This window comes from Rhineura floridana, chromosome 4 (assembly GCF_030035675.1).
Source record: "Rhineura floridana isolate rRhiFlo1 chromosome 4, rRhiFlo1.hap2, whole genome shotgun sequence".
In the NCBI taxonomy this organism is placed as follows: domain Eukaryota; kingdom Metazoa; phylum Chordata; class Lepidosauria; order Squamata; family Rhineuridae; genus Rhineura; species Rhineura floridana.
Genome location: NC_084483.1, coordinates 28,576,033 through 28,602,756, shown reverse-complemented (window position 1 = coordinate 28,602,756; position 26,724 = coordinate 28,576,033). Strand labels below are relative to the sequence as shown.

The window sequence follows — 26,724 nt, the reverse complement described above, 5'->3', positions numbered from 1 at the left end:
GTGGCTTAGGGAGAGCAGGGGTCACCTCACGACCTCCGGTTTGATTTTATTTCCCATAGAATAAGCTCTAAACAATCAGGAGAAGTCAGAAATGCAGTGGAAGTTCCATAGCATTAGGCCAGGACTACGCAGAGCCTCCTCAATGCATTTCAATCTGAGCAGATACATGCATTTGAAATCTGCATTGGCTGCTCTCTGAGTTTGCGTTGCTATTCCCTTGCTTTTGCAAGCAGTAGGCAAAAGCAGCAACAAACATTCTGTGTAAGTTCAGTTCAGTATTTCATTGTGCAAAGTAGGTGGGTGCATGTTGCTGAATGGGGAGCAAGATGAAAAACAGAGTGGCATGGGGGTATGCTTTGGTCATGATGGGCCTTTTGCTGACTATTGGAGGAAGAAAGAAAAGCAGGACCCAAATTGATCGTTTTGTGTTGGGGGGATGATTGACATTTTGCATCTAACCAGATGTAGCTTGAAAGAAAAGAATGGCCACTGTGTTGGGGGGGGCAGGCAGTCTGAGAGAGCTGTTAAAAAGGGTTTCAATTGTTATTCATGGCTAAGTGGGGAACTTCTAGAACCTAGTCCAATGCTCTAACCATTGCATTTATACATATATAAATGCTCATTTATTGATAATTTTATTGTCTTTTGTGGACCCCTTCTGAACCAAAGTAAGACACTTTTCAGTTCCTTTAGGTCCTATTTGTAAACTGCAGTGTTGAAGCATCTACAGAATCTTTCAATGGAGGATGGGAAGAAAATCAGACCTTGACCACACCTGTGACTTCACAGCAGCCCCACCAGTTTTAGAGGGCACCAGCCGCCACTGGACATTCCAGGATACCTGGAAGACCGTCTTACCCCTTATATACCCAGAGATCACTGTGCTCTGCAGGTGAGGGCCTCCTGCACATACCATCTTATCAGCAGGTCCGTTCTGCACAACATAGAAAACGGACCTTTAGTGTGGTGGCACCTACCCTGTGGAATTCTCTCCCCTTAAATATTAGGCAGGCACCATCTCTGCTATCTTTTCGGTGCCTTTTGAAGACTTTCCTCTTTCAACAAGCCTTTTAAGTTGAGACCTATCCCAGTCTGCGTCTGTGTTGGAATTGCTTTTTAATATGTTTTTTTAAAAACAATATGTTTAACCCTTTTTTAAAGATGTTTTAAAAGCTTTTTTTTAAAAAAATGTTTTTAAAGTTGTTTTGTTTTGATGTATTTTAAGGTGTTTTTATGATGTTTTGATGTGTTTTTAGTGCTTCTGTTTGTCACCCTGGGCTCCTGCTAGGAGGAAGGGCGGGATATAAATCAAATAATCAATCAATCAAAAATTATTTATTCGGATTCATTATTTTTCAAGCATATTTGTGCATACTAAATTTTGCTAACCTGTCAAGCAATCATGCAATATTTGGCCTTCAGTGGCCTGTTCTTGCTCACATAAATGGCCTCTATGCACTCATAAGACATCACCAGCTCCCTTCAGCAAACTGCAAAATTAAGAGTTTACTGAAGTGAACAGGACATGATTTTGCTGTTTGAGTCATGCAGCTCACACTATTCACATAAGCCTCGTTTCTGCACACTTGTCTTCCTGTATCTCACTGGAACCAACTCCTACTCGGCTCCTACTGGGAGGAAGGGTGGGATATAAATTTAATAAGTCAACAATGAGTGAATCAACTCACTGCTCATTTAGACATAAGGACTCTCAGGCAAGGCACTTTCAACATTTTCCATTGAAGAAGCTCCTACTTTTTTTAACTGACAGGCAAAGTTAGTCTTTCTATATTTGGATGCAAGTATTTCTACTATTCAGGTCAATATGCTAGGAGCAGAAAATTTTCTTCCTGGCTGGTTCTCAGTATTTGCCTTCTGATGCTCGTCAGTAGCAAAATTCTTCATATTGGAATTTAAGGTAAGTGTTACTAAAAGAGATGAACTCGGTGCTTTGGAAATTAATAGTAAAGTATGTTCAAAGACTTCATATGAGTTATTTGTCACTGCCTCTCCTAAACTGTTCAACTCCAAAAGGCCAACTATAGCCCTATGGCCCTTTTTACTTGAGACATACACTTTTGAGCTCAGATTTCACTGATTTCTCTCATTAATCTGGAGGAAGACACAAACAAAATAATTAACATCTATGTCCAAAAACCTACAATTATATTAATTTTGCTAGTTTAAAGACATTCAAATTTGTTTCATAAAGTTCTTCTAAACAAAATTATTAAAATCAAAATATAAGTGTTTAAGAAGAGAGGTTATGCTAATCTGCACACTGTGAAGACTGTTTGAATAAATCATACAGTAAGGGAAATACAATGAATTTGCCTGCTATGACACAAGTCATACAATCAACGCTGATTCAAAACTTTAGTTTTTCCTTTATGTAGTTTATGTGCTCTGTCCATCATTTTACAATCTGACCTTTATGTCCTTTACTATAGCAAACATAGCAGCGGTTAAGGAAAAGTGACTTTCGAACAGCAATAAAGGAAACAGTCTTTATTTATAACACTGGCTTATATTTGAGCTGTCAGATCAAATCACAGATTATGAAAAATGAAATATTACGCCACCCCCAAACACACACACATTTCTTACTGACCAGTTCTGTTCTTTGTTACCTATGAGTGGTTAGGAGCGACAGATGGAGAAGTAACTACAATAACTACAAATGCAGAAATAGAAAAGCTATTGTTTCTTTAGAAATACTAAAGACAAAAAAAGCCCAATGGGAGATTCTGCTCATATCACTGATATTCAGACTTGGACAGATGGGAAAACACAAATGAGGATTGGCTTACTATGCAATTATTGAGCTTCCATCACAGCAAATGTGCCAGTTATTTTGCCTTCAGAGTTCCTATATTTATCCTTTGTTTACTGTTTTGATTAATTGAATTATTAGCATTATTATACCGTCAGAGAAATACTGTCTACAGATAATTACTATGGCAGTTTGCCAATAATCTTGTGATCACCGCCTCTCCTTGAATATGACACTCAATGGGGAAGGAAGTGGGCTAAAAATAAAACTTTGTAAAACAGCCATCATTACAAAGTCAACATTTTTAATACTTTTCTGCACAGTGGCACCGTATAGGCTGCCTTTCTTTCGCATTCCAGAAACTTTTGAAAGATGCAGGCCTTTGGAACAGCAGCCCAACAACATCCTAATAAAAAAACCACATGCCCAATTTGAGGCATTTATCTTCAAATGTAGGCTGCTAAAGATGCTCACAAAGAAACAGAGCACACAAGGCCTGCTTAAACATTACTTGGTCTCTGAGATGAGCACGAGAGCTGGTCTAAACTGGTGTGCTCACTCATCTATTTCCGTCATCACAGTTAGAAAGGGAACTAGCAAGTTGGGAGATCCTACATTTGTTAAAGATGTCATCTTAAGTTTTGCAAGTTGGCTTCTTCTCACAGTGGGAGGAAGTGGTATGCATAAGTCCAATGGCCTGCCCGCAATCTCAGGACTCTAAATGGCTTGAGGATTGGTTATCTAAAATATTACCTCCTCCAACATGAGCACGCCTGGATATTAAAATCATCCTACCACCACCACTGGAACTCTGGTGGATGGTAACTGGAGACGCTGCTTTCTCAGTTGTGGTTTTTTTGGGGGGGGGTTGGAACCCTCTGTAGAGCTTGCCTGGGGCCATCTTTTTTCCTGGTTTCACATGAAGGCTTTATTTGCCCCAGTCTTTAAGATTTATAACTGTTGGCTGAAATTTAAAGGCTAGAATTTTATCTGTCTTGCACAATAATTGCTTTATTGTTGTCCAATTTTACTGCAGCTTAGTCTACTTTTAAATCATGTGTTAAGCCACTCCAAGAGTCCCTGGGTGAAGAGCGACAAATAAGTCCCCTAAATAAAAAGCCTGCAGAGATAGAATAGATTCAAGCTTCTCACAACTCTGAGGTCAAATTCCTTAGGTGGCTCACCAAAAATAAGATATCACAAAGGGCATACTTTTGTTGGTGTTTAAGCTATTCCATTTGATGATGCAGTATGTTCTGGTTGGTCATATGATCAGAATAGGAGCAGCTATGCAAAATGGCCCCAACTCAGATGGTCACTTCTTCAGATGTTTTGTACTCTATTTCAGATATTGGAATAAGTGCATTCCTATGGCAACAGCTGTGGATGGTACTGATCTGTATACACTTGTTTTTTTCTTTAATGTAACAAATGAACAGCAACCATGAGAAAGCTCAGGACCTTCTTTTCATGTTTTGAGAGATAAATAAATTTTATACCCTTTAAATTTTATGCCCTTTATAAAACTGACATCTGTGGCCCTATGAACAAGCTTCTCATAAGTAGCTTATGGAGACTTTGTTGCAGGAAAAGTTCGTGACAAAGTTGATATTGAGACAAAGAAGTAACATAGGTCCAACACAATGGAAAAAAGTACACATAATTACAGACTGCACTTTTACATGCAACAGAATTAGCTTCACATGTGGAATAAGTGTAATCACTACCTCTGCTTCTAGATCAATTCAGTCAGCCACCATGTCTCGAACACTGTTGATAGGACATCTTTTATAAAAACAAACACAATGCTTTCAGAAATATTTTATCTGTTTTAACAATTCTTAAAGTTTATTTGGGAAAAGTGGTGTTCACACAACACATCCTATTTTGCCAGTCTGAGGCTTTAATGCCTATCAAACATAATGTGCCTCTTTCAAAAATCCATCCCTTCCAATGAAAAACAGAATATGCTTCTAAGCAATTGCACAAAATTTGTCAGTCGGTTGAGTTATCAAGACAAGAGGGGGCCTAAATTAAAGCACATTTATGCCTGACATGCCACATATCATTTGGCTTTAACCCACATTCTATTCCTTCATGCCCATCAACCAGGATTTTTCTTTTACATCAATCAATTCTCAACATGATACTCAGTTGCAGTATTTCAAGAGGAAGAGATTTACCCATTTAGTTACAGCAGGGTGGAAGTGGGAAGATGCTTGATAAGTATGTTTTCTTCTTCAGTCTTTATAAAAAGTGCATGCTGTGTTTACGTTCTCCATTGGTGTCATACTAAAAATGGCAAATTATTGCTGACATTTGACACTTGCTAACTTGGAGCCCTTTTCTATGAGCCCTGATTTATACCTTCCTTTTTTTGTTTTGTTTTTTTGTTTTTTTTAGATTTAGAATTGGGTTTGTTCCCATTTTTATTACAAGAAACAAGCCAGGCTTGACTCTCTACACTTCCTTGAAAATGTAGCAGGGAAGATGCTCAAACCATCTGCTTCACAGATGATAATTATTAGGAAGCAGCTTGGTAGATCTCATGCCTTTTCCATTAATAAGTCTCACATGATTTCAGTCACAAGGAGAAAAAACGGAAAAAAACACCCATATGAGCCCTTCCCCAAGTTTAATCTGTTCGTAAAATATGAAATAGATACTAGTGAAGCTCCTGAACTTCAGCATCAGTGCCCTAAATGCAACTCCTCCACCAGACTACCATCTAATTTTCCGCCTCCCCCACCTCCATTCTATTGAGGGCAGCAAACAAACAAGTCTTCCAAAGATGTAAAATTAGAACCAGGATCATCATCTCTAGAGTTCCTCTAGATCATATCTTATTTCATACTCCCTTCCTAAAGCTGAAAGTGCTTAAATTCCAGAATAGCAAGGCTCCCTGCTGGAAGTACACAGAGAGCCTAACAGGTGGGCAAGCATTGTGCTGCCAGCATCTAGCAATGAACTCTGATCTGCTGGACGCTGGAGTCCAAACTTTTCAATCTCTGAAAGAGAAGGTGGCATTGGAGAGACTACACAACACACAGGCCTACTGTTGCTTTCAGAGACATTTTTTTTTCTTTTTGATAGCCCAAAGGCTGATCTCAGGCAGCAATTTTGGTAACAAACTTGTTTTTCTATTCAAAAATATTACTAGGTTTTGTTAAATGCTTCTTTGTTTATTAACACCATATTTGAACCAATGCAAGTTTTGCCTCTTTAAATTATGAAATGCTTTCAAAAATGTTTGTCAACCAAATTAAAATGACTGGCATAAAAGGGAGTGAGAATCTTTTCCCTCTTCAATTTAAATCCATTTTCTTTGCAACACACGTCACAGGGAGTAAAATAAGCACAGCATAGAATGCCTCCTCATATCATAACATTAGGGACATAGCTATGAAGCCTCATATTGGCCCTTAAGGGAATTCTGGGCAGTAATTCCATTTTCAAATGTGCTGCACCTGGATATGTAAAATGATTCCAGAGAGCTGTGCTAAATACGTGACTCCTCATGCTTCTGTAGACATCTTTATGGCTGAACTCAGACAGCAGCATTTTTGGATCATTCGTTTCTTTTTTCTTTCTTTTTTGGGGGGGGGACCGTTCCTTTTCTGAAGACTTCCCACACGCTAAGGGTTGGACCAGCAAAGGTTGTGTGAGTGGAAGGCCATTCATGCAAGGATATTTCCCACCCCATCTCCCTCCTCTGCCCTTTAAACAAAATCTCTCACAAAATCTTTCTGGCCACTCCGGAAAATCGCCCCTGTACCTTTGCAGCCCCCCCTCCCATGACATAGCTCACGCTGTTTAGAAGGGTCCTCCCAAACCTAAAGACACTTTTTGAGGAAGCAGAAAAAATCTTTATGCAAGTGGTCTTCTGTTTCCGCAACATTTCAGACGAATCCTGTATTTGTCCTTAAGTAATTTTAAAATGATAAATTATTTATATAAGGATGTTCCCAATAAAACAAAACAGCCTTGAAGTGATATGCATAAATAAGAACACTCAAGACTGTAGACTATTTGAAGGGAAATGTTTGAAAATTGGAACACTCATATACAGAGAGCATTCATATATAGAGAGGGGGAAGGGAAAGAGATTAATAATATATATGCTCATGAGCTGCTTTTCTAAACCAAAATGCTCAAACCAATACAAAAATGAAATAATAATAAAAGCCTAAGAGTATGCATGCATCCTTACAGTGTTCCTCTCCGTTTCCCTCTCACCTTTGCAATTTGTAAAAGGCAATTTGCATTCATAACACTGAATAATGACAAACTGAGACACATTTACACCTTAAAATAAGTGAAAGATTACACATACACACCCACCCGCACACACACACACAGAGAAACCTACACAAACACAGTCAGGCTCCAAATAATCAAGACATTGAACAGTCCTGCCTTAGGAAGTTACCAAGCACATTTCTCTACATTTCTTCTGTGGGGGTCCCTGCTGTCACTCTCCTTTGCCTTGATTTGAATTGCTGTTGACAGAATACCAGTAAAGACTTCAGTGATCAGGATCAAGTGTCTCCTAGCACTACCAGAGAGGCATTTATACTGCCTCTGCAAGATATATAATATCTACAATGAAGGAATAGTTTGTGCTAGTGCTAATGTACTAGATTAAAAAAAGAAATCTCACCACAATTCCTCTAAGGAACACACAATTTCCATTTTCAGTTACAAGTAATTCTAATAATGAAGGGGATCATTTCTAAGAAACAATTATTTTCAATTTGTCTTAAAGAATTTTAAGAAAAAGTTCTTAAGACCTCTTGCTGCTTTGGTGGTTCAATTGTTCTCCTCAATGAAACAACATAAGCCATCTTAGTACCTCCCAAAAAAGTCATCCAAGTAATTCTGAAGAAAAATTCATTTTGATGTAGAAAATGTACTCTAAAATGCTACCAAATATAGAACAAGAGTATAATCTGGAAGTCCATTGAAGCATACTGTTTCTGCAACATTTGTACAGTTGGTTTTGCATATCTACACAAATATTTCTATAAAAATATAATCTTTTGGTAAAGTCACACCTTCCACTAATCTAGATCAGGGACAACTGACTTTTTGCTTGCAAGTCAGATCCAACCCCAAATCAATTTTAATGTCGCCTTCAGTAGATCTACCAAATTCTATAGGCTTGCAAGACTCATTCTCAGTTTAACTTAGGGAGAAAAAAAGATATTCTATATAGATACAAAATAGTTTATAAAAAGTTAAGTTTCATATATTTAATATGTTCAGGTACAGACATATGTGGAACACCTTGAATGTACGTGCTATACAGTGGAGAAACCCTCACCATCTTCATTATGAAACTTGATCTTATGAGATCAATTTGTGTAGTAAAATACAACCTGGCCCCCAGAAGGCTGTCTGGAGCCTAGGGTAACCCTGGGAATACAGATAAACTGGCCATCCTTAATCCAGACAGCACAAGGCCCTCTGTCACCGCACTAGTATATGCACAAGCACAAACATACTCTCATACCTTTTGCAGAATCAAACAAGGTTTCCCTCCTCTAAGCCTGTCAAGCCCAAACAACTCATGGCATGCAGACAACTGTATTGGCTTTCTCACAGCCTGACTGTCAAAGTGCTTACCGCAGCAAGTCTTAGTAAAGTCAACAAATCTTCCTCTATCAGTGCTGCACAAAGACTGCATTTTTAATATGCTAACCTGAGCCTGAACAAACCACCCAACTGTGCATGGCTGGAATCCCAATGCATTGCGGCAGAGGGAGACACAAGAGATTTGCTTTTCAACATAAGACACAGGATAAAATTATTCTTATTAAATTTGTGCATGTCCTCAACCAAAGCCTTTAGGCAACTTACAGTTAAAAAGACATAAAAAAGGTAAAGGTGTCCCCGCACTTGTAGTGCGAGTCGTTTCCGACTCTTAGGGTGACGTCTTGTGACGTTTACTAGGCAGACCGTATATATGGGGTGGGATTGCCAGTTCCTTCCCCGGCCTTTCTTTACCCCCCAGCATATGCCGGGTACTCATTTTACCAACCACGGATGGATGGAAGGCTGAGTGGACCCCGACCCCTTTTACCGGAGATTCGACTTCCTCCTTCTGCTGGAATCAAACTCTGGCCGTGAGCAGAGCTTCGGCTGTGTTATCGCCGCTTACCACTCTGTGCCACAGAGGATCCTAAGACATAAATACAATTATATAAGAATATCAATAAATCAAGCTCCTTATACAAAACTAAATGTAAAAAGGTTCCCTGTCCAAAATCCCCCCCCCCCAAAAAAAGTATGGTTTCGGGAATAGTTTCAGGAGGGAAACAAGAAGACCTGGTGTATTATCATACAGCTTAGACATTCACCGTGAAAAAAAAATCAAGCAGAAGTCAAAACCAATGTTGAAAACAGAATGAATATAATTATGCTTCTGAGCACAAACGTGTATCTGGAGTAATGCCTAGAGCCTGGCTAGACCAGGTGATTGAAAAGTTTCTGTAGTATAAAAACCACTCCCTTTCATCTGAGTACCACATAATTCTTCTGTCTGCTCATTCTGTAGGGGGGGAAATCTCCCCTTGTTTACAACAGGAAATCCTTATAACTAAAAGAAGAAGATGCAAACCTACTCGGCAAAAAGCATTGCTTCAATGGAAGTGTATCTTTCATCAGGAGACAACAAACCCACTTCTCCCACTTAGATAATTCAGGATGAAAGGAAGCCATCTAGTCTTCTTCTCAACTTCTGACAACCATGCAACCCAATTTTAAAATACAGAAAAGGGTGCTGCTAATTGGATTTTTGCATAATCTGGTAATCTGCGGTGGCATTCCTATCGAAACTTGGGTTTGAACAATGACGAGATAAAATGCTATTGCCTACTCTAAAATCATACAGCGGTATTCAACTAAATAACTTTGTAAGCAGAACTTCTGGTGCCACAGGACTCTCTCATCCTTCAATCTGCTCCCTGGAATTCAAAATGTAATACAAAAAAATACAACATTTAAGAAATAAAACAGCTATAGGGGATTCAGGGGGGAAATTTTCCTTTGCACATGGAGAAATCCTTATACTGATGGAATGCCTGTCAGCATTCCATTGAATACAACCCATAGACATGCAACTATTGCAATTACTAAAAATTAACCACTCTCAAATTGGGAATGCATAGACCAGTAAATCTTAATGGTTTTAAACATTAAGCTTGGTATGCATTAGGGAGAAGATTTATTATTATTACTCGTTCCGTGAAATCTTTCGCTGGACCACAGTTTCCGGTGACCCTTGTTTCAGTGCTTGTTTACTACTGCTGCTTTTATGATGCTTTATGACACATTTTAATAAATCAGGCCTCTAATGAGAGAAAGAAAAAAGCAAAGGCCTGAGCAAAAGCCTGATGAGTTATAATTTCATCCACATCGGACAGCAGATGTGCGAGCTCAGGCTCGGGGCTTAGACCTTGCCTCCTCATCCAAGGAAATATGTTGCTGATTTGTCTCAGTCAGTTCTCTCCTTCCTCATACAAACAAATTAAGTAAAATTAATGGCTCACGGTTTGATTGACAAATCTAAAACACAACACCCTGAAGTCAAAACACTACTTTCTGAACTCAAGTACAGATCCACTAATATGCAAAAAAAGCCTTGTGATTTAAGAATGTATGTACATTCAACAGATACTTCTATCAAACTTTAAAACTTTAAAAAGTGGGGAAATTGGGCAGCTATAGTGAGTGCACCAGGGGAACAGGAGACCTGTCCTCCTCACTGAGATAGTGTACTGTCCTACAAATTTGTAAAAATGCAAACATAATTTGGGTTGGTCTTTCACAGCCCAATCTACTTCCTGTGTAGCTGGGAAGAATTTGGTAACATGCATTTCTGAGGAGGAGGAGGGGCAGAGGGGAGGGAGGGGAAGAAGAGGGGTGGGAGCAGGCAGGAGGGGAGAGCAGGTTTAATCATTTGTATGGTTATTGAGTACAAAGCCCCTTTACCTTCCAAAAGGAAAACATTGTTAACAGTATCATTATTTGTCGGAGTCTCCCTCACCTTTATATTCTACAGCAGACACATGTAGTCTCCCACCCAAATTTAAACCAAAGCTGTCCCTGGCCACACCCACACCACACAGTTATTCCACTTTAAATAGTCATGGATTCCCCCTAAGAATCCTGGGAACCCTAAAGAAGTGTAGTTTGTGAAGGGTGTTGAGAGTTGTTAGGAGAGTCCTATGCCCCTCTTACAGCTCAACTTGCCAGAATTCTCTGGGAAGAGAATTCTCTGGGAAGAAGGGGTGACTGTTAAACCACTCTGGCCACTAGAGCTCTGTCAAATTGTTAGTCTGCCTTTTAGAACACAGACAGCTGGTTCTTACTGAGCAATTTGTCAAAATGCAAACACAATTTGGGTTGGTCTTTCACAGTGCAATCCACTTCTTGTGTAGCTTGGAAGAATTGGGTAACATGTGCCTCTGAGCATATGGTGAGTGGTGTAAACACCTGCAATCAACCCAAATAACATTTTGATAAATGTGTAGGGCAGTCCAATATCTCAGAGGGGAGGTCAGATCTCCTGCTCTCCTGGTGCATTCACTATAGCTGCCCTATTTCCCTTCTTTTTTAAAGTTTGATAGAAATATCTGTGGGCTATAGGTACGTTTTTAAACCACAAGGTTTTTTGCCTATTAGTGAATTTATCTGCTTTTTAATCTGGGCAGGGAAGGAGGAAGAAGGGAGAGGGGAGGGGAAGAGGAAGGGAGAGGATAGGGGAAGGAGGGGAGAGGCAGGTCTGATCATTTGCATGCTTATTGAATTCAATGGGATTTATTCCTACGCGATCATGGTTAGGATAGGTAAAACTGACCATGGGGGAGGAGGAGGGGGAGGGAAAAAGGGAAGGAGTGGACTGGAGGGGGCACAGGAAGGGGGAGGGGAGGGCCGGTTTGATCATTTGCATGCTTATAGAGTTCAAGGGTATTTACTCCTGTGCAATCATGCTTAAGATAGGTAAAACTGACGATGGGAAGGAGGAAGGGGAGGGGGAGGGAGGAGGAAGGGGAGGGGGAGGGAAGGAGCAAGAGCAAAAGGGTAGGAGAGAGGAAAAAAGGGTGGGTTTGATCATTTGCATACTTTTTGAGTTCAATGAGATTTATTTCTGTGCAATCATGTTTGAAAATGGAAATGGATTGCCTTCAAGTCGATCCCGACTTATGGCGACCCTATGAATAGGGTTTTCATGGTAAGCGGTATTGAGAGGTGCCTCTGAGGCAGAGAGGCAGTGACTGGCCCAAGGTCACCCAGTGAGCTTCATGGCTGTGTGGGGATTCAAACCTTGGTCTACCAGGTCGTAGTCCAACACTGACCCAGGGGACTGGCAGGGAGGGTAGGAGGAGGGGGCGGGGAGGAGATTGGGTTGGTGCGCACTGGACAGAGGGGAAGCCCCTTTCCTTTCCAAAAGGAAAACATTGTGAACAGAATAATTGCTTTTCAGCATTTCCCCCACCTTTTTATTCTACAAAAGGCACATGTAGCCTCCCATCCAAATTTAAACCAAAGCTGTCCCTGGACACATCCACAACAGACTTTTATTTCACAGTCATGGCTTCTCTCAAAGAATCCTGGGAAGTGTAGTTAGTGAAGGGTGCTGAGAGTTGCTAGGAGACGCCCTGTTCCTCTCACAGACCTTCAATCAGAGTGGCTGACTGTTAACCGTTCTCTCAGGGGAATAGGAGTCTCCTCTCAGCACGCTTCACAAACTACACTTCCCAGGATTCTTTGAGGGAAGCCATGACTGTCTCAAGTGAAATCAAGTCTGGTGTGGGTGTGGCCCTCTTATTAGCCAAGCCCAGCAGCTGTGAGGCTTTTAGAACACTGACAGTTGGTCCTTACCGAGCATGCTCTGCGTTATAATAGGCTTCCAGCCAAAATTTCTTAAATTAATTAAAAATCAACCAGGCATTTTTTTAACTTTTAAACTGCAGTAGATGAAGGTCAGAGTATGGGGAAAGGTCAGTATTAGGATTACAGGTACTCTGTGAACATGGCTGATTTTTAATGAATTTCAACAGATTATGAGAACTCGCAAAGTCCAAAACGGCTCTGAGGTTTTTCTCTCTCTTTTTAGACTTTGAACTCTCAATTCTCTCTGACTGTTTTGTGTATCACCATGAAAATTTAGAGAGTTCTTAAGCAAGCGTTTCTGAGTTCAGGACTATAAGTGCTGCAACGTTTTGTTTTGCAATGAGCTTATGGGAAGCCTCGGAATGGCATGGGGGGTATTTTCAATTTAACACTGTGGAATGTGAAAAATCCACGCTGGCTATAGTATACAGCCACTCTCATGGCTGTATAATATGAGAGCATCGGTCAGGGTCTGAATACTTTTGCAAGGCACTGTGTGTGCGTGTGTGTGTGCGCACGCGCACATGTGTTACTTGTTTAGCAGCTTAGTACATTGGTAGAAATGGAAAACTAGAAGAAATAGAAAAATCAGAAACATACCCTGCCTACAGGCTCAGTTTAGACCAGGGATTCCCCAACTGTGGTCCCTGGACCATCAGTGGACCTCAAGCTTAATTCAGGTGGTCCATGGCATGTCTGTGGATTTGTGGTTAAAAACAGGAGACAGCACATCAATCACACTAAATATTCATATTGATTTTTAATTATATGTTTATTCCTTCTTTTATTTCTTGTATTATTGTATGACAATTTGAATTCTATGGAATTCAAACTATACAGTAAAACACAATATATAAGAAATAAAAGAAGCAATAAATATACAATTAAAAATAAATCATCTAGCACAGTGAATTACAATTGCTACAACAGGCAGGAAAATCATTAAGTGGTCCACCAAGACCCTTAGCATTTTGCAAGTGGTCCATGGGAAAGGGATGGGGGAAGAGAAACAGCTTGGGAAAGACTGAGCAGACAAGACCAGAAGGTAAAAGATTTAAAAGGATTTATTACCCCCTTCCTTTCCAAGTTCCTTCTGCTCAAACTCAAGCCCACCCAAGTCTTAAATACACTTACTTTTTTTGGGGGGGGGATACACACAATTGTATGACATGTCTTGTTTGGGTCCATGATGCCAAGAAATCTAAGGAATTGAATAAAATAAGGGTAAGCAGCAAAAATAATCTAACTAGAAAAAAAGACATGAAGAAGCTAGTAAGGGTGGCCTCATTAGCCCATAAATGTAAGTGGTCAGAAACAAACCATGCCTTACCATGAACATGCACTTGTGGTTTGCTTCTCCCAAACAAGCCACAACTGATAAGGCAAGACCAAATCTTGGCTTCCACTTCTGGTTTGCTTGGAAAAAAAACCCTGAGCATTGGGATCCCAAAAAATACAAAGCCAGCTGCTCTGTGGTTTCTTTCCTGGATGTGGAAAAGGAGGAGCGAAACAGTTTTTCATGGCTGATCATGAGAAGAAGCCAATACGAATCTTTGGCCAAAAAATAAAAAATTCAATACTCAGGAGAGAACAGACCCGATTAACTCAGTCTCATCAGTAACCTGTGCATTTTAGTACATCTTTCTTAGTTCCCTTGTTAACAAGTTATAGGAGGCTGGAAATTCTACAAGGATGTTATACATCTCATTTCCTATTAAATAAAGCTTGAAAGTAATGTTACTTGCAATTGCTATTAAGCCTACAAAATCATTCAGGCAATTATTTTCTTAATTAAAAATAAGAATAAGAGATTGGATATCCCAAACTTTTTATTTGAATGATTAAGCAGGGGGAAAAGACTTAAGCAGATGGTGCATAGAGCTTTCCTCACAGTGTTTGGGTTGAAAAGGAGAATTTTGGAAGGAAGCTTTTTAGACTTTTTTTGCCACAAGTTATTTATATCAACTCCTGCACTGGGAGATTTGCCTTATGTTAGATGGCTCTCAACAACATGAGTCACTATTCATTGTTATTGAAAAACATGATACACCGTCATTCTCTTTCTGGCTACTCTAGAGGCCACGCAGTTTGTTGCGAAGTGCAATGTTAAATGTAGGCAAATCCATTCACATTTCTAGTCTGCTATCCCAGGCTCAAGGCAGACAAGATTGCCTGTGAGACTGGACACAATTTACATCTATGCTACAGATGGAGAACTGGAACCCAAAGCAGAGACTTGCCCTGGGAACCCTTAAATACAGATCTGGGATCTGAGCCAGGACTTCTAGATAGAATACAAATGCCCTTCCCATTATGCTCAGAATAAGAATTCTATTTATAAGCAAGGCACTCAAAGTTATGCATTTATTACAGATGCAGCACCCAGCTGATGAGCTGAGTGCTCAATCCTGCTTTCCGCAGGGGTCTGCTTTGCCACCACATTCCCCGCAGGAATACACTGGTGAAACAGCATGAAGCAGGATTGAACCCTGCCCATCCACTGACATCAGCCAGTAATGTCAGTTGACAGGTGGGTGTTGTTTGGGGGAAATGGACTCATGGGACAAATTGGACTTCCCTTGGTGGGTCAAGATTAGCCTGTGGGCCACATGTTTCCCATCCCTGGGCTAGAATATCATACCATATGATCCCAATTAAGAACCAAATGCCTTGGTGAACAGTAACATCTTTGCCTAGTGCCTAAAAGTTGATAATGATGGCACCAAGTGCATCTCTCTGAGGAGAGCATTCCACCACTGAAAAAGCTCATTCTCGCATTGCCATCCTCTGCATCTTTCCTTGGAAGGGCACAGGAAGGGAGGCCTGAGATGAACACAGGGGTTATGTGGGAGAAGACAGTCCCTATGGTATTGGGGTCCTGGGCAGGATAAGAGTTTATAGGTCAAAATCACACATTTTGAATTTAGTCAAGAATCTAATTGACAGCCAATGCAATCAGGCCAGGATCAGTGTTACATATTTAGATTTCCTACTCTCAATCAATAAACACTGAATTCTGCACTAGCTGCAGTTTCTGAACTATCTTCAAAGGAAGCCCCACATATAACACACAGCAGTAATCTAGTATAGAGATTACCAGTGCATAGACAACAGAAACCAGGTAGGTTGAGGCACCAGTCAAAGCTGATGGAAGGCACTCCATGCTACTGAGGCCACTTTTGTATCCACTGCTGTCGCTGGAGGCACAAGTACCTACAAACTGTGCACCTGTTCCTTTGGAAGGAGTGTGATCCCATTAAGAATAGGCTGAACCCCATCTATCAGGTGTAAGAAACTCCCACTACCTCAGTCTTATCCAGATTGAGCTTCAGTTTATTTGTTCTCATCCAGTCCATTACCTGCCAATGTAAAGGAGAAACTGAGCTATGTGTCATCTGCATATTGATAACAGTGCACTCCAAATCTCCAAATGAGCTCACTCAGTGATTTCATGTAGATCTGAAACAGCATGAGGGATAAAGCCCATGCAGCATTCCCCAAGCACCAGGGCTGTGGAGTTGGTACGCCAAGCCTTCGACTCCGTCTCCTCTATTTTTCTACTGTCCGACTCCAACTCCACCCAAAATTGCTTCCAACTCCACAGCCTTGGAAAGGGCTGTAAATGTCTTTTTAAATTGGAAGCTCTCATAGGAGCATTTTTATCGCTGCCTGAATATGCGCTGATCTTGGCATCGCAGCATTTGTCTTCATCTGGGTCCTGTGTCATACACTAACACACAAAATGTTTTCCGTCTTGAGTTATGGTGAAATGCTCAACTACAGCTGACTTCATGGGAAGCTTCTTTGACATTATGAATTTATATTTTAAAAAAATTGTCAATCAAAAATTATTTTGAAGCCGGAGTCGGTACATTTCTACTGACTCCGATTCCGACTCCACCCAAAATTGCTTCCGACTCCGACTCCACAACTCCGACTCTACAGCCCTGCCAAGCACCACCCTTTAGAGAAAGCCATCAAAGTAGGAACAGGACCTCTGTAAAGTGGTATCGCCCATCCTCAACTCAGACAGACGCTCAAGAAGAATACCATGGTAGATGGTATCAAAACTACAGAGAGAAATACAGCAAGAATGTGGAACCTGCAGCCCTCAAAATGTTCTTGGAACTCTTAACTCCCAACAGTCCCTACCAACATGGCCAATAGTCAGATGATGGGAGTTCTAATCCAGCAACATTTGGAGAGCCACAGATGTTTCATCCCTGAAATAGAGAACTATCCTCTGTAAAATAGGATACATAGCCACCCTACACACAAATGGTCTGATCTCATACCTCATGATGTTACAATGGCATTTCAAGTACATGTTCCAGTGCAGGTGTTTACAACTGGGGTTCTAGTCTCAAGTCCAAGGGCTTGCAATGTAGGTCAAATTATTATATTAGATTGCAAGACTATTCTGTCTAACATGTTCCATAATCGCAAATACAAATCCTCATTTTGCCAGCATTTATGCTCTGCAGGATTGTCTATAATGCACTGTAATCCATGGGGCTTTTATGTAACCAATGCAATGCCTATGTATGGCTATTCTTATGTATAAGTGCCTTTAAGAGGTTAAGATTTGCAAGTAAAAGCTTAATAGGTTGTTTTTCTCAAACAGAAAGCACCTGCAAGGGGCTGCGCTCATTAGAGATTGGGTCAAGTAACAGCCGCTAGAAAGACACAACCGACAGCTGGAGGCCGGTAGGGAGTAAAAGCACAGTTTGATGCATCTCCAAGGACAGTAGCATTGGCACTGGTCCAGTTAGCTCTAATGAGCTACATGTGTCAAGGATGAGCTGCACGTGCTGATTAACAGTAGGGCACGTGCCATGGAAAGAGTAGCATAGAGAGGTCAAGATGTGCTTTGGCACCAGACCAGTGTCCTCTCAAGTAGATAGGGTGATCCATCAAGTGCCTTGACACCCCAGATCAAGGGACGGGGATACTTCAAAGATAGTGAGATAGTAGCCATTGTCTATTAGGCATAGGGCAGCTTTGATGCCTAGTCTGATTAATGATGTACCCTGTCAAGATGTGCTGATTTGATGTTAGATATAGCTAATGATGCATTCTGTCACTGTGTATGCCTTGCCAAACTTTCTCCTATAAAAGGTGCCTGTGCCATGAATGCTGCAGAAGTAGCCACCCCCCTCAGCGAATGAGCAGTGAGACCCACTGGAGGAGCCTTGCCCATGGCTTGGTAAGCCAGCACTATAGCATCCCTCAACCAACGTGAAATGGAAGTTGAGACCTTGTTCCCTTTTGACCCCCCCCCACAGGAAACAAAGAATGCCTCCAACTTCCGGAAACCAGTTGATCTATTGAGATAGAAATGCAGAGCTCTGTTTCTGTTCACATCCAAGAAATGCTAAGCTCTTTCCCTAGCCGTCCCCAGACTGGGGCAGAAGGATAGCAACACAATCTCCTGCAACCTGTGAAAGAATGAATAACTTCCGGGACAAATGATGGATCAGTCCGGAGAACCACCTTGTCCTGATGAAAAATGCGTAACTGGGAATCGTAAGACAAAGCACTGAGTTCCAAGACTCAACAGGCTAACATGATGGCCACCAAGAAAACAGTCTTAAGTGTCAACATTTTAAAGTCACACAATGCCAGTGGTTCAAAGGGTGAACCCATCAAGGCTGAGGAAACCCAGTTCAGATTCCAGGTAGGGAACCAATGCACTATGGGGGGATTACATGGACCGCCCCTCGTGAACCACCTGTACAGAGGTTAAGTTGCAACTGAAAAATCACCCCTGCAATCCATAATACTACCAAGCACTGCCTCTTGCTGCTTAAGCGTACTAGTACTAAGTCTCTTATCCAACCCCAACTGCAGAAACCCCAGTACATAAGTGTGGAAGTAACAAAAGCTAGGCCTTAACTTTGATTCAGATTTCCTAGCTTTGGTTCAGAATTATGAACGCCAAGAATGACAGGTTGAATGTTTCTTGTTTAATGTACTTAAAGAGAAGTCAAAAAGATGTTCCAGGAAAAATGCTGATGCTGTAATGCAAGTAGTGCAAACAAGGGAACAGCAAATAGGTTAGGAAAGCGTTTTCAAGCTGCATGTACGTAACCCTTGGACTTTAACCTGCTAAGTGTTTACCCTAATTAATGTTTAATTTTTTCTATTCTATGTGAAGGACAGTAGATACATGCCAAGTTGATATGCTAAAATGACATACTAAAAGGATGACATACAGTAATTTGATTACATGTGTTTTGGGGAGTGGTATAAATATGTGCTGTAAAAATTAAGGGGGAGAGAACTTTGGAACTTCATGGAATCTCTATGTTGGTCTAATTTCTCTCCAAACAGCTGTTTGAACTTGCTCAAAAATAAAGGTGTCTCTAACGGATCTGATCTAAACACAATGTGAAGCCTTGTTTTTTTTCCACATCAGAGATAGCCTCAGCGGAAGAATTCCTTCCCTTAGACCTGCACTAATCAATGAAGACCCTCCAGATTGAGCTACATGCTCTATGAGTAGAAACCTTCCAGGAGGCCAGAACTGTGTTAAGGACCACCACCAAGAGCCCCAACTCCTTCAACTAGCCCCAATCAACCTCCACACTCTCAAGTGGAAAAGCTCCAGCTAGGAATGAACCACCAGGCCCTGACTCAGAAGATCCTCCTACAGGGGAAAAAACTAAGGATTCTGAATGCAGAGGTGAAGCAGCTCTGGAAACCAAGGTCTGTGTGGCCACAGCAGAGCCACCAAGATGACCTGTGTCCTCAGTTGACAGATCTGCCTGACAATCTGTGAGAGCAGACTGAAGGGAGGGAAGGCATAAAGAAGGCCCCTCGGCCAAACTACTGTCAGAGCATCCGTGCCCAGGACTTCAGGAGATAGGCAACAAGAGAAGCTGCTGAGTTGGGAGTTGTCACATGTGGCAAAGAGGTTGACCACAGGATGACTGAAGGGTGATCTGTTGAAACACCTGGAGATGCAACCAGAATCTGGCAAGATGATCCTGCTCAACTAATCTGCTGTCACATTCTGCACATCTGCCAGATGTTCTGCCATCAACTACAGAAGAGGTGACTCTGCCCAGCTGAAAAGACGACACATCTTCATCAGTGCCTTGGACCTCATGCCACCCTGACAGTTAACATATGATTTGGCAAAGACATCAGTCTTTGCCAGCACATGAGAGCTGCAATGTGCAGTTCAAATGCCAGCAGGGCCATCCTCACTGCCTAGATCTCCAGCCAGTTGATGCTTCTTTGTGCTTCCTTGGTAGACCAAACTCCTTGGGTAACATGGGCATCCAGATGAGCTCCCCAACCATACATGCTGGCATCCGTCATGATGACCTTCCGGACTGGAATCTCCATACTTAACGACCCACTCCAAGAGAGAAATGACCTTGTCTGCTCCTGACTGAGGCACAGGCAAAAGCTGTCTGAGTCTATTTGAACCCCCAGATGGGCTCCAGAGCACTCTTCACCAAGTTCACAATGAACCCATACCGCTTCAGGCATGTCAGAGTGGACTGAATATCCTTCCAACAGTGCTCCCTCAATGGTGCCTGGATGAGGATGTCATCCAAATAAGGATGCACCCATACCATCAGGGCCCTCTAGTGTGCCACCAGAGCAACTAGAATCTTGGTGAAGACCCTGGGGGTGTCCCATCCAGAGCCGAAAGAATGAGGCTGGAGTGTGTGTGCAAGTAAATCTCCTTTTATTAGAGTAATGGATACATCAAAGGCATTGCGCTTCATAGGAAACCCTACGCTAACTCACTAGATTTCCTAACTATACTCTAGACATGCTCTGCAGCGTGTGAAGGAAGTTGACTCAACGACCCTCCACTGGGAGCGGCAGGCTTATATAGGAAATGTTTTCGAACGTAATCTCTGACTCCTTCGTAATTCCTGTCTTTGCCCTGTCCATTTCTCGCGGCGACGGGAATGAGGAGACAGGGGATGCACATCCATCAGCTCATCTGAACACACCTGCTCCCGAGCAACGGGCTCAAGGTCAGGGGGCGGTGCCACACTGGAATCCTCCTGGGAACTGCTTGGTAAAGGAGGAGCTGGCACTGACTCTGAAGCTTCCCCCCACAAGTTCTCTGCATCAACTGGGGGCGGTGCGCTCGGCTCCTCGGAAAGGGCGTTACTTGTGGGAACTGGCTGGAGAGCAGGCTGCCCCCCTCCCGCATGATCCTGCTCAGACACAACAATCCCCAACTCTGCTTCTTCTGGCTGCGGAGGTGCCTGAAACTCATGCCTCCCTCCTTCCTGTCCCTTCTGAGTTGGCTGCAGCGCAACAGGGGGCAGAGGTGAGACCAAACAGAAGAGCCCTGTACTGAAAGTGCCTCCTATTGTAGCAGAATCAAAGGTATTTCCTGTGCTCTCGATGGATGTTTCTGTAGATAGGTTGATGGATGCCATCCAGTCACTCTTATTGATGGCCTCTGCTATTGAATTCAGAGTCTCCATCTTGAACTTCTTGTACACATTCTTCTGTTCAGCCAATTGAGATCCAATATGGTGTGGGCATCCTTAATAGGAAATGGGATTGAATACACCCCCTGCTTTCAACTGGGTCCCAGAACTGGCTCCGCCACCTGGATGTCAAGGAGGCGGCTGTGACGTCCTTCCCCAGCACCACCTGTGAAGCTCTCACTTGTGGCTACCAGCAGACAGGAACGTCAGGTTTTCTTCTTACCCTTTACAGCTCTAGCACAGATTTCAACAAATCCCCCTGCTAGGCCTTACTACCCCACACTCTGTATCCCTTTTAGCCAATAGACTGTGCCTTAGTCTCTGCCAGGCTATCTCGATACCTTGTGTCTATGGGTATAGGTAATTCACAACCCACCCACCCCTGCAGCCTCTTGTCTCTGAAGCATACAGCCCTGGGTTTCTCTGTGGGACTGGATACACTTTCCTCCGATCCGCCACTGCCACCATTCGATACAACTGTTCAGCCTTGGTTACTTTGCTATTCCCCCTGGTACGTGTTCCCAGCTGAAGGAATCAGGCTTATGTTTAACCAAGAAAGTATTTATTAAGAATTAGAAATAACAAGATTACTGAAGGAATGTTTCACAAGCGTATGGTTTCATCTATATTCTGTTAGGTACTTGACTTCTTACTAATTGCCTCAGAACTCCGACTCACTCTCAACAACAACACCGACCACCATCCACCTCCTCAATTCACCTCTTCCAAACACCTTCTAAACACCACCACCCAGATTCAACTGTCATTCTTCCATTTATACTCCCAGCCATTCAAACGCTCAGCCAATCATCCAGCATTCTACTGCTCATGTACTCCCCCCTCCTCTTTCACTCCACTTACCATATGTCTTCTATATAAACAGCACTTACCATATTTACAATATAAGCAGGAACATCACATTGGCTGATGGCCCTGAGGTAGGCTCAATTATTGTCTGGCCTCTTAGAGTGCAGAGTCACTATGAACTTTTCCCACGGCTGCGTGAGAAGCTACAATGAGTACCCTGAGGAAACAGTTTGAAGAACCTATTTGTCTGAGGTGGTTCTGACCCACTGGTGAGCAAAATCAAGCAGCCTGCCCCCTATGTGGTCCTGGGGCACTGCTCTCCTGGCATAATGTGGACTGGCTCTTCTTTGTCCCCCTATGGAACTTGGAATCAGTGGATTAACTCAAGGGTGACTGACTTTGAGGAAGCCACCCCTGAAGACCTGTCTGTCCTGTTCCAGCATTGTTTTAACCCCCTGGAGGAATGCATGTGTTGGAATGATCTTGTCCTTCCTGGGTGGGGGCAAGACCTTCTGCTTGCCATGTGGTTCTACAAGGATTCTACAAGTATTTTCTCCAGTGACTCCCCAAACAGCATGGATCCTACAAAGGGCCAGCCTAGATTTGGATCCAGAATCACTTCCCAGCTGCGAATCCAGATATTGCACTGAGAAACTATGCTTGCTGCCATAGCTCTGGCTTTAAACTGCATAGGATCCCTTGCTGTGTCCACCTGGAATGCTGCCGTGAGGGACATCTTCTTGACAGCATCCTTGATGTTCTTGTGGTCATTTTCCCTGGCCACCAGCTCATTCATCCACAGCATACAGGCCTGGGCAAAAACAGAAGCAGCTGCCAAAGCTCAAAAGGCACAAACCTCAGTCTCAAAGTCCCTGAGCTGCGCAGCCTCCACTCTCTTATTACACAGATATCTGTGGCCTACTTCTCCCTCGGAAAGTATAGCTGTGGAGAAGGATAGTGCAGCTACTGGCTGAGGGAAGGGAGGCCAATCTAGGCTGCCTATCAGGAAAGGAAGAAACAGTGGCCACAGCTTCATCCTCCTTAACAAGCTCCTCTAGAAGGTCCAAAATCCTCCAGGCCTTGGCCAGAAGAGCAGGGAAAATCTATGCTGGAAAAAGTGTTCCTTGGGGGAAGCTTCCAGGTCCTCACTATAGAGCTCCCCCTCCTTCTGATCCTCCGAGGAGGGTGAGCCCTCTGATTCTGACAAGCCCAGTGACAGTTCCACATACCTGCTCTGCCTAGACCTCCTGCCTCGGGGGGGGGAGAGAAGGAGGGTGCAGAGGCCTGGCTCTTGTGCTGGCGAGCGTGCTGCTTGTCCTGTCCCCTTTTGCTTGCAGGAAAAGGGGAACTGGAGGTGGAGAAGGAAGACTCCAAGGAAGACTCTGGGGATGAGGAGGGTGATCTAATGCATTTCTTCCTGGAATGACCCGAATTGTTTTTTTCCTGTTCCCCGTGTGGGACTTGGCCTGGGAAGAGATTGGAGGGGATGTCAGGGCCACCCCACTCCTTGTACCTCTTTGGCAACAAGGTCCCAGATTCAATGAAGAAACTTGGGGGACTCCCTCTTCCCTGGGAACCCAAGAGAGGAACACTCTGTAGGGCTACCTACTCCCCCCTCTGCAATCTCCCAGCACTTGAGGGAAAAGTGCACCAAGCCTGATTCTTGTGTGGATGGCTGCTTGCTCCCAGGATCACCAGATTCTTTGTTCATCATGTCCAGCTTGTTGTGGCCTAACCAATCCCTGGTAGGTGTCAGAAGGGACCAAAGACAAAGCCAGGCCCCTGCAGACACCGCCCTGCATCTCTCCCACAAAGCAATTTGGAGGGAAAGGGGGCTTTCAAAGCCACTGCTGTTGCTGGCTTGCAAGTCATGGTCGTGCCTCTTCTCTCTGAGAAAGCACACCTGGCAGAGCCTTCTTCCTTGCCTCACCATTGGAATGCAGCCTTCTAGTGGTACCCCAGCCCTGCCTTGCCCTGTGGTATTAAGGCAGAGAGGGGAAGGGAGATGGAGAGAAGAAAGCAGAAGGAAAACCTACAAGAAGGTGGAATTTTACAGAAGCAGGCTGGTTCTTAAGCCTAGACCAAACTGACTACAGTGAAAGGCAGGGCCGTTCTGGAAGGTGGGATGGCACCTCCTGATGGGTCAGAAGGTTAGAAGTTGGACCCTGCCTTCCAGAGCGAGAGAGAGGTACCATCCCAGATTGGGGAATGCAGAAATGCTCAGATGAAGTTATTCTTTTACAAGTGCCTTATTTGGAAGGCACCATATAAAAACACACACATCAGGGTTGCTCTTAGTTACTTTAGAAAAAGAGAAATTGAAAAAGGCATCAGGCTGATCTGCAACATGGTATTAGCAGTACATAGTAATTTAATGGAAACAAAGGAAGAAATATTGCAGAATCTGTTCACAGCAACAGATTTGGAGTATGTACTTGTACACAAAAAGCAACTAATACTTGCATCATCTAACTGACAATAAACAAAAGACCACAATAATCCCTTCAGTTCAATGTTCGATAATTCTGCTATGGATAAGAAGAAAATGAAGTGGGCTTCTAAGGTTGGTAAACTCGAATCTTATACAGCTACACACAAAACTGAGCCAAAGCCATAAGTACTGTAACTTTTATAGTGGCATAAACCTTTCATTTTAGCAACTTTAAATGTTGGTTCAGTATTAGAACTAGGTAGGGTTTATAAACATTATGGCATAAACATCCCATCCTGAACTACATACAATTTGCCAGTTCTGCACTGATAAATTAAATATATGGCCCATCATCCATTTATATGGGATATTAGCGGCAATCCCAGTATTCAAATTTAGCTGCTGAAGATCTTCTCTTTGCAGGAATGTAAAAAGCAGCTCTGAGCAGGCTTATGACTAGGAAAGTAGAAGATTATCATCTTGCTAAGATCCTCCTACATAAATAATGCTGCCAAAAAGGGGGGAGGGAAATCTGCCTCTTCCATTTATAGAGAGTGTGTGTAGGAAGGTGTGAAAGAGCTTAAGAAAGATGAAAATATTTTTGTATACATGATTTAAGAAACTGTACAGAGCACTTTCTGGCATTCATCATAGACTCTTATGGCCAACGTCTTCCCTTGTATAAAAGAATTCTCTTAAATAGCTGCTAAAATAATTTTACAGCACACTATTTTTTTCATACATCAGTGAAAATATCACTCAAGGCAAGTTGTGGTAGATTTTTGAATTCAGAACAGAGGTAGGTAAAAAGCTTCAAGATTCATTACGAAAGCAGTCTGTCTTCCCAGTTGCCTTCAACTCTTCCCCTTTTCACACACTACATGAACACAGAAACAGTGATTAAAAACCATTTATGTTTCAATATTTCATGTCTCAAAAGTCATATGTCTAACTATGCACCAAAGTTCATTCATAGTGCAAGTCTGATTTAGCTGATTCAAGCAGCATTTTAGACGCTCCTCTGAAGAAACGCTGGTCAAACAAAGAAGGTTTATAGGAAACACTGGAGTAGCTGTATGGAAGCTTTTGCATCATACATCAAAACTGTTCTCAACCGTAAAAACATATGGGCAAATAGACACATTACCACACATCTCCTGCTGGTAAATTACAGATCTCTTACTAAACTGATTCTGCACAAGAAAAAAAGTCTGATTTTTATATTGTACATTGGTGTTTGTACATTACATTTTACAAGCAAGTAGATGTATATGTGTGTAAATTTTACATTCAGAGACAGATGGTGCAAATTGCTAAAAGGCTAGTTGCTTCAGGTTGCAATGAAGTCTTTCTGTAATACAGAGCTTTCAAAAGGCCAGACAAATTTCAGCCTGAGCTACAACACAGTAAAAACAAAGGAGCAAATTATGAACATTTATGTGCAGTACAGTGACTTACGGTCATATCCAACCAAGTCATATTCAGAGTACACTCACTGAAAAATCAATAGACATGATTAAATCCCACTGATTTCAGTGGATTTACTCCAAGTATGATTTAGATGTAAAGACCCTTATATTTAAACAGATGGTCTTTCTCCAAAAGAATTCACAATCTAGGGATAACAGGAAAAATAGTAAGCCAAACAAGCCTTCATATAACACAAGAGTAGATGCAGTCTGTCTGAAAACATATACCGGCAGGAGTCCAAATTCATAGAAGTCTTCAAGGATGCAAATGGTTGATACTGAAGCCTTTGATTTCTAAATACTATTGATGTCTGATATTTGGGCATTAAAATTCCCTGATCTTTTTTTGTGAACGGCTTTATTAAACTATGTGTAGCTGCATTCTTTGGCTCTTAGACTAGGCTGTGGACCTTTCTCAAGATAGATTTTTGAGGCTTATTTACAATAAAACAAGTGGCCCTCCTCTAAAAGCAAAGGGCACTTTAAGTTTTGAGACCAGTTAGTACTCTAGTCATCGGCTACGTTAAATGACCTCTATAAAAGTTAAGCTATCACAGTTTTTAGTAGAATATTTTGAAATACTCCAGAGCAATAGTGATGACTCCCTGTCACCTTGGTTTGACAGTATTAGCTGCATAGGGAGGGCCCAATAGTACAGCAATTAGTACAAGCTTCTCAAGTTTTCTTTTGATCCCTAGAAGAAGGATCCCTAGAAGCCTGCAGCCATGACTCGATAACTTAAAGGTTTTAAGTGCAACTCCCCCTACTCCTCCCAGGAGGAACTGTCAAAGTCCTCTTGACGCACTGAAGAGCTCTCTCAGAGTATTTCAGCATTTAAAGCAAGCAAGTTAAACATGTTCAGGAAGATACCTAACACTT

General features: G+C 42.3%; 1 protein-coding gene across 9 annotated transcripts in view; it reads right to left on the bottom strand.

The window, feature by feature from the left end:
* The window catches only part of KLHL29 (kelch like family member 29), a 616,221-nt gene that overhangs the window by 497,635 nt on the left and 91,862 nt on the right, over positions 1-26,724 (bottom strand). Inside the window, exons 1-2 of one of the 9 annotated variants that reach the window (XM_061622699.1) lie at positions 14,001-14,016; positions 13,805-13,871 (exon numbers count right to left, since the gene is read on the bottom strand). The exons of 5 other annotated variants lie outside the window; for them this stretch is intronic. In XM_061622699.1, coding sequence (XP_061478683.1) covers positions 13,805-13,858 — 54 coding nt within the window. In that variant the 5' untranslated portion in view covers positions 13,859-13,871; positions 14,001-14,016. Of the gene's footprint in view, positions 1-8,855; positions 8,955-13,270; positions 13,295-13,804; positions 13,872-14,000; positions 14,017-26,724 lie in introns of those variants that run through there. 3 more of the 9 variants (XM_061622698.1, XM_061622704.1, XM_061622706.1) reach the window with 3 other exon arrangements.